A 9,642-nucleotide genomic window follows, 5' to 3' on the forward strand; every position below is an offset into this window, starting at 1 on the left:
TTGAAAATTATAATTTAAATTGATATGATAGCATCATACATGTATTTTGAGAGAGTTGCAAATGAATTTCATTGCCCTCTGAATATGATACTACCAACAAACTCAACAAAAGTATAACGTCAAATCAATAACAAACTCAGAATTCCATGATACTACCAAAACCATCCTTACAATCTTAGCAGAAACTAACAAACTCAGAATTCCATGATACTACCAAAACCATCCTTACAATCTTAGCAGAAACTTGGCTGCACTGCAGCACTTGTTTAAGAAAGAAAAAGGCATGCAAGGAAGACCTACTCCAGGCTATAGCAAACATTGGGAGATTTCATCAAATACTCAAATAATAGACTAGGCGAATGGGAATTATTTCATTTACCACAGATCTTCTTCCTCAATGATAACTACGACTCCCATTCTGGTGCGCCTTATTCCACGAGTCTTTAGAAAATGATTGTCAAAAGACACAAGGAGAAATCTTTACGTAGCTTCGGATATGCCGAGCTTAAGAAACTCACTATGAAAACCATCTTGAATCTGAACTTTCGAGGATCCTGCACATACAACAGCCATTCTTGCAATATGCAGCCTATGAATCTCGCTCAAAAAATCTTGCAAGTTTGCAAAAGAAGATCCTCCACATGCCACACTCTTTCGTGCCATCTCCTTCAATTTTGCCGCACTACTTCTCATCTCTTTCCCATCATTTTCAGTCAAGACGAGTCTCACAACATTCTTCACTCTTTCCTTATCCGGAATCCCAGTGGAGTGCTCGCACACTTGGACTCCAATCCCCAATTTGACTGCTAGTTTCGAATTGAAATGCTGATCTGCATTCATGGGCCACATAATCATAGGGACGCCCAAAGTCACGCTTTCAAGCATGGAATTCCACCCACAGTGGCTCATGAAAGCCCCTACAGAAGGGTGAGAAAGAAGAAGAAGCTGCGGCAACCAGCCCCATGTGACCAAACCTCTGTTTTTTGTTCGCTCTTGAAAACCCTCGGGAAGATATGCTTGACCCACATCGAGTGCCCTTTCGGACGTCATGGGTTCGATCTTTGGGCATATTTTGATTGACCAAACGAAGGGCTGTCCGCTGGCTTCCAAACCGCTAGCCAAGGCCTTGCATTGATCTTGAGATAGATAAGCCTGGCTTCCAAACGAAATATACACAACAGAACTTGGGCTCTGAGAATCCAACCATTTGAGCAGCTCCTCTTCGCTAATGTCCGCCATTTTGCCTCGGGCACTAACCTTCACTGACCCATCAAAAGCATTTGGTGGGAATACAGGCCCTATGGACCATACTTTTTTCCCTTTCACATTTCTCCAGTGTTGGAGATGCTCTGACTCCAGTTGCTCCAAAGTATTTAACACCATTCCATGACTTTGAACTACCGACTGCAATCCATTCATATACTCCATCCTCAAAGGATCGAATAAAAATGGGTCGATCTCATTTTTATGTAATCTCAGAGCATTGGGCAAACCCAACCTCAGCACAATACTCTCTCCTTCCTTTTCCACTGCATTTCGCGCTGCAGAAAGCCATGCAGAATGCAACACACTCAGTCCAAATGCGCCATACGTACTGAATACCACCCTCGGGATATTTCGCTCTTCGGGCACCACCATTTTCCATTTCAAGAGCACGTCGTGCAAAATGCAAACAGGAGGTCCAGTTCCCTGTTGGTTTTCTTTTTCAAATTGGGTTAGAAGCCAACGGTTAAAGGCGTGCTCTAGTTTAAAAGCTAGCTGGAAAACGAGAGCGAATTGTTCAGGGTGAACTTGATCAAAGCTCTCTAATCCCTCGGCTAAACCTTCTATGGCTGGTGTAGGAAGAACTACGAGGCGAACGTCAAGGCGTGAGGAAATAGCGTTGGCTATTTGTTGTTGCAGACGTGGGACATTTGCAGGCGTGGTGACATAACTGACTGTGAGGCCATGGGAGGCAAGGAGCCTCGCAAAGTCCAGTAACGGAATTGCGTGACCCAGTGCTGGAAAAGGCACCGCCACAACGTGAGGCTTTCCATAACCGTTCATCATTGTGAGATGAATTGGCTGGGAAGAGTTGCAAATTGATCTTATTTAAAGGATGGGAAAATTGTATATGGAAATTTCTCGAGATTACAAACATTGAATGGCTGGAAAAGACTAAAGGACCTAATCGGACTAGGTATGAATGTGGTAAATTTGTTGTGAGACTCAAAAAAATAAACCTGTAAAATTTTCCGTCCATTTTTAATATTACCGGCAAAGGCTGACCTTCGCTTGACTGTTGCTCACATAGATTGCCCCCCAAGTTCGATGGAATAGATGCAGTTGTATGTATATAGTTGGCCGTCCCAATGTAGAATAGCCGGGGTTAGTTCCTCGTCCAAGGATAGGGCTCCTCGCCATATAGATATAGAGGTTTCCCATACGCTTGGTATAGTTCGCTCTCCATAGTAGGCCCTTTAGAATGGCACCAGGGGTTATTTGCACCCACTCCATAGTGTTATAATAAGTGTTGATTTGTTATAACATTATGGAGCCGCTACAAGTGATCTTCTTATAGTCAATATCTTTTAGAATTGGGAAAGGATTTCTAGAAGGGCATTAAGTGCTCTATATCTCTAGGATAATTCTTGTATCTACTGCATTTAAGTGGCCTATACCTCCATGTTTAAGTAGCCTATACCTCTAAGATAACCCTTGTATCTATCACCTATCTTATCAATATGTTTCATATTAACATTTATTCATACATCAGTTGCTGAGATAAACACATCCCCACTTATAGTTGAGTGTAACTAGATGGTAACACTAATCCATATAGACTTAGCCATCTAGGACATGTAGGGCCTTGACCTCCTCAAGATATAGAGGAGTAGATCGAGAGTAGAACAAAACTTATCTATAATTCCCTAACCTAAAGTTCCACAATCTATATTCTATATACTCAACCCTATATAGCCACATGGAAAGGAGAATGAGGCCTATCTATATGGAGATACCCATTTATAGATGGGGAGGTGGAGGACAACTAGGTTAGAGCTACCAATGTACCATATGGTAGGGTGACTAGGTTGGAGGAGGTATAAGTCATCAATATCACATATATAGTAGATAGAGATGGATGCGATATTTATATCCCAACTATAGACTACTTATGGGTAGACACTTATCTCCACCTAGTGGAATAATCAATATCCCTCAGCCTACAACTATAGTTTAGCTCAAAAAGGATCAACCCCAATGTATCGTTGCCTCTTTCTTGACAATAGAACAATCCTCCTGCTATCCATAGGTGAAAATGAAATGAACCTACTAGATAGAAAATAGTCCTTAAATCCTTAACCAGTTGCCTCAAACAAAGTTCCTTTCATCTACATACATTAGTCAATAAGTGAATCTTTTAACCATATTTAGACCTATCAATTCAACCACCTATAATTGTTAGTATGAGGGTAGACATTATCATTATCATCCATTCTTCTTATTACTAGAAAGATACTTCAGGAATAAATAAAGAAATTCATTTTTATGTCACTTTGTCTACATGAATAAATAGAAATTGATACCCTGCTAAGAAATACAAGGTCCCGTAAGAATCCCTTCCACTAACTATATATCGAAATATATACATATTCATTTGATCTTACATTTAAACTTATTTCCCAAATCGAATGCTAGGCAAACACCTACATCTAAAAGAATTCCGTTCAACTTATCCCTCTCATTTCTTTAATGATACTATTACTTTAATGATACTATTAGATATTATGTGCTCTCGTGTGAATGAATAACCATAGGATGTGCGTCCCGTTAAAAGTATCCTAGACAATATAACCCTCCCCTACCTTTATAGTGAAAGGTGAATCGATAAAATTGTTGGAATACTAAGATTTATACTGTAATAAAATCATCTTAATAACTTCAAATTTGATCAGACTTATTCATTATTATCCACTCAATTACAAACTACTGTTCTGTTTGGCTTTACAATCTATAGGGGTTCCTTCCGGAAAAACGGACCTTTGTGAAGTTATGCAGCGACAGATGTTTAGCTTAGAGGCTAGCTTGTTGGTATCGAATTCACTAATTTTTCCGTTTGTAGTCGACAGAGGAGCTTAGATGCGAAGGAATGGCCAGATGGAGCCTTCCATCTAAATTGTGGGGCATCCCGGAATTATTGAAATGAATGAGTTTGGTGGGTCGCCCAATCAACCGACTCATTAGACTGGACACGCTAGTGAGGTTGGTAACTCTGTTTAATACATCTAAATCAATTTGTTCTGTCTTTGACTGCACACATCTGATAGTCAGATGCGAGTTGGCAGAAGACTGAATGTTGACTATGATGACCGATCTACTGTGCATAATACTTTCTGTAGCGGTCTGCTTTCATCTGTTGCACATCTCATTCTCTCTTTGACTGAGCACGTCTCACTCCATCATGACTGGTCTACTGTGTGGAATACTTTCTGTACCGGTCTCCTTTTATATGTTGCGTTCAGACGGAGTTGGCAGAAGAATGACCTCGATATTGTAACTTATAAAATAATTCTATTTTTATTATGATAATGCTATTAGGGTTCAACTATGTAGTATTTGAGTCAAACTCATTGACCCATGTTTCATGAGTAGTGGTTCACAAGAACCCATCTTTCATGATAGTGAATGGTCCACTTAGCACTCATTGCATCTAAGTGATGCTCGTGGGGGTGAAGCATTGGTCCATTTTTATTTTTCAATATTTCAAATCCAACCATGTCTATAAGTCGATAGAATGGCTGCTACATTTATTCTCGGCCACTCTTAACAAATAGCATATGAGTCATTTTGTCGACTGGATAGTCAGCAAGCGGTCCTGTTAAGTCCAACCTTACTTGATATGATAGTTGGATTGTTCAGTACCTAGCATCTTTGTTCGTGAGATTATTCTGTTGTGTTCATTTCTCCATTTTATTCATTTGATTTTGATTTATATCCAACGTTGTTCATCTAGGGAAGAGAGGCGTAGATGATGGAGGTACCAATGCATGTTATGGTAGGTGGACAAAATGGGTCGTACAATGATATACTAAAAAATGTCATATCAATGCTTATCTTAAAAAAGATTCCTCTAAATTTTAAAAAAGCAACCAATCATGTGATGCCACATCAACACACCATTAAACATGACTTACCCCATGTCCCCATGTGGCTGCTTAAGTGCATTATTTGCTTAAATTTAAGCAGTTGATGTGTTCCCATGCAAATTTTATTTAGGGGAAAAGGATAATTTGGAATCTCTCCCTATTTTAGTGGAGTAGCTACTGCTTAAAAATTAAAAATAAGCTTTCGAAAATAGGGGGGGGCTGAAAATGAGCGGCAACTATTTATTGAGAAAAATGATATGTGATTGCACAAATTTCTTTCCCTCCTCTTTATTTGTCTTCAATATTTTCTCCTAAATTTATTCTAGAAATTATTATTAATGATTTCATCTAAAACTAAAATTTAATATAATTGCTTAAAAGATAAGCAACAAAATGACATATTCATGGGGCCACCAGCTCCATAAATTGCTCCTAAAAATATTGAGCAGTGGTTGCTAGCAAAAATAAGCTTAGCAGTGGCATGGGGAACTACCCTTTAGTGCACACTTATTGGCCTTACTTTTCCTGGGACCATTTAGGACACCTTCACAAAAATGTATGTTGATGCGGCATCATATTTGACCATGTAGACTTGAAAACATTTTTTTTAAGTAGTGAACTTGACAACTAATTTGTCGTACAAAATTCAGAGTAATTTGAAATATCCACATATGATTTTGAGAAACTTAAAGTTGGAGTGCACACTTATTGGGCACTTCCCACTATTCAATGGTTTTAGTTTACCATGATTTTAGTGAGTTTGGTGGGTCGCCCAATCAACCGAGTCATTAGACTGGACTGGCTAGTGGGCTTGGTAACTCTGTTTGTTACATCAAAATCAATTCGTTCTATCTTTGAATGTGCACATCTAACAGTCAGATGCGAGTTGGTAGAAGACTGAATGTTGACTATGATGACTAATCTACTGTGCACAATACTTTCTGTAGCAGTCTGCTTTCATCTGTTGCACTTCTCACTCTCTCTTTGATTGGGCACATACGTCTCATTCCATCATGTATTCAACATGATGACTAATCTAGGGGAGAGGAGCCAATACGTGTGTGGGATCTAGAAGGTGATATAGAACACACGCACCATGGGCCCCACACATGACCACCCTACCCGACAAAACTTGAGCAACCGCACACCAAAAACATAACGAAAAAAATCGCATAAATATTCACATTAAACATAACATCTTTCGGGCCATACGTGTATCCATTACCAAAACAACATAAAACATTGCATAACATTTGGAAATATTAAAACATGCATTTACGAAATAAGCATATGCCAACGTGGTCACTTTCACATGCCACCATGCCAAAGAGTGGGCCCCTCTAACAAAATTAAAGATTCATTGTAAAACTTTGAAACATGACCAATTTTTTGTTATGCGGCCTCAGCCGCCAATAAAATAAGCATAACATAAACATTAATATTGCCAACATGGCATGCGTGGACCCAACCGCGACCCTTCGCACAACACATTTTGGTTGGTTTGGGTCCACGTCAGCACTGCAACACCTCCTTCCCCTTGCACAGTGCCCAACACTCCGTCGCCTGTGTACAGCCTACCCCGTCTCCTTCATGTCTCTTCATGCCAACTCCCACTTGCAACAACGGAAAAAACCATGTAAGGCCACCAAATTCCAGCCAAAAACAATCAAATCAGGCTTAAATGAATTACTTTTGCAGATTCAATGGACAAACAATGCAATTTCAAGTTTGAAACAACACATTAAAAAGGGGAAACCATGCAATCCATGTATAAAACATAAATTCTCATCTCATTGCAAGAGCCAGATTTGAAAGAAATATAGTGCAAGAGAAAAACAAAAAGCAACAACACAGAGTGACAAACACACACACACCAGTTGACCAAATTCAACAAAAGCACATAGGTATTGTTCTTGTTACCATACATATTTTTCTACATCACACTATTATTTCATATTTTCTCCTTTACGAATTGTATAAACTGTAACGTTTAATTTGAAACATTTTGAAGCATTCCCAAGCATTCCCAGAAACCATTCCCAAGCATTCCCAAAAATCATTCCCAAGTATTGACAAGCATTCCCAGAAACCATTCCCACTAAAATTTACGTATTCTATTACTTTTAAATTAAAAACATTGAGAAATATAATGCTTACCAAAAATGCGTCACGCATACACACATATATTCATTCAGTCCTGCATTCGCTTCTTTTGCTTGGGCGAGGGGACATAGTCTTCATTGTTGTCAGACTCCTCAGGAACCTCTGGTACGTCGTACCAATAACTAGTGTCATTTGCAACTCCCGCCTCAGCTACACCTCCCGACATTCCCTCTCTTGTTGCCTCACTTGCATCTCCTGACGTTCCCTCACCTCCTGCCTCACCTGCACCTCCCGATGTTCCCTCACCTCCCACCTTACCAGCACCACTCGACGTTCCTTCATCTGCCTTCTTCTTCTCAATGAGCCACATCTCTAGCATCATCCATCCAAGTGTGGTTTTGATAGACCTTGCCTTGCGGTCCGTCCCCACTTCCTATCGAAGGAGGGGGAAAAACGTAGGAACCCCACGACTCGGTTCTCACTTAGGCACTTCAAACCCAAGCTTTGGAACGGCCATTAGGACAATTTGATCGAGATTGAGCAGTCATTCATCGTCCACAATTTCTTTCAACAACCATTTAACTTTCTCTAAACTTTTCCCAATCTGCCAAGCCTAAGCCGCTACCATGGCCACAATGTCTACATTTGTCCAGTACCAGTGATCTGTGTTCATGAAACAGTCACACATAAACAATTTTAAGTACCGAAGAAATCCGTCATCCCTGAACTTGAATACAACCTTCAACCTTTTATTGGTGATCTTGCCCCTAAAGGGCAGTTGTTGTTTCATTGTGTAAAGGGTGAAGGTGGCTTCCATGTCTTCTGCAAGCACTACACACACCAGGTGCATAGATGAAGAAACCTTCTAGATTTATGCAGGGAATGATTTTTTAACTAACTAAAACTATATCCCACCAACACATTTAATAACAACTTCAGTGCTTTGGCTTACATGTTTTTTTAATAATTGCCTCTAGATTTATTCTCTCCCTTTGTCTTATTTCATTTATTGAGCAATTAATAATTGTGTCCCTTCGCAATTGCCATGCATATACAATTAATACATGCACAATTGTATACAAGGTGGCTGCCACCTTTCACCCTTCGCAATTGCCATGCATATACAATTAATACATGCATAATTGTATACGAGGTGGCTGCCAGCTTTCACCCTTTGCATTTCCCATGCGTATACAATTAATACATGCACAATTGTATAGGAGGGGGCTGCTAGCTTTCACCCTTCGCCATGTATATAGCTGAGTTGGCTCCCTCCTATCAGCAGATGGGGTCTACATATAAATATGGGTTGTATATGTATGAATACCTTTCTATGGGGTCCACATATATATGTGCTCCAATTAAGTATTAATACCTTTAAGAACACACACACACACACACACATATTTATATATATATGCACACACATACACACACACACATACATATACACAAATGATTATATATATATATATATACACACACACACACACACATATGTGTGTGTGATTATATATAAAGTCAGATATATATATATATATATATATATGCATACATTTATATATTGAAACATATTTGCGTATATATGTGTCTGTGAGTATGTGTGTATGTGTGTATTTACGTGTGTGTGTGTGTGTGTGTGTGTGTGTGTGTGTGTGTGTGTGTGTGTGTGTGTGTGACTGCATGCATCACTATTCACACACATATATGTCTGTCAATCTGTAGAATGGCATATGACTTACTGTGCAATTGCAGACCAATTCAATATTTGTATTCACAGACATGTAGAAGTATTTAGCAATTCCATACCAATCTAATCTTTGAATTCAAAGAACATGTAGAAATGCATGCCAATTACTCTACATGTATGTATATACATATGATAATTTACATGTATGTATATACAGATTAAAGTAATGTTTTGAGGTCACATGCAAAGTTTGTAATATTTACCATGATGCAGATTGACAATGATGCATTCTAGACAATGCACATGGATACAAAAGAGCGTGGAAATGTCAAACATAGATCAATGCTATCAGATTATAAAAAACTATCAATATGAGAGGAAAAACTATCTCAAGGTCCACGAGATTCTAACAAGTGAAGGTCTTGTCGAAACCCTATCTCTAGATGATGTTGATTATGAAATCCTGAACTATCTCTGTGAAACTTTCCCCACCTCACACTTTGTTATTCCACCCACAGAATGGCTTGTTAACATCCCATATCCCCAAATCTGAGCACAACAAGAGTGGTTAGCCAGGCATGGTCATCATGTTGACCAATTATTTCTCTATCCATACCCCTATGTCGATCTTGTCTTCCCCACAAGATCTTGTTTATTTTCAAAATTATTCAAACTCAACCTCAAATCGTGGAAAACCAACTCTATAAATAGATTTTCTTAGAA

At 39.1% G+C, this 9,642-nt stretch overlaps 1 protein-coding gene across 1 annotated transcript; it reads right to left on the reverse strand.

The window, feature by feature from the left end:
* Positions 1-480: 480 nt before the first annotated feature.
* Positions 481-2,046, reverse strand: LOC131030782 (scopoletin glucosyltransferase). Its single transcript, XM_057961694.2, has one exon. It carries the CDS (start codon positions 2,044-2,046, stop codon positions 481-483), a length of 1,566 nt encoding a protein of 521 aa, XP_057817677.2.
* Positions 2,047-9,642: the final 7,596 nt, after the last annotated feature.

Source organism: Cryptomeria japonica, chromosome 1, assembly GCF_030272615.1.
Source record: "Cryptomeria japonica chromosome 1, Sugi_1.0, whole genome shotgun sequence".
Classification (NCBI taxonomy): Eukaryota; Viridiplantae; Streptophyta; class Pinopsida; order Cupressales; family Cupressaceae; genus Cryptomeria; species Cryptomeria japonica.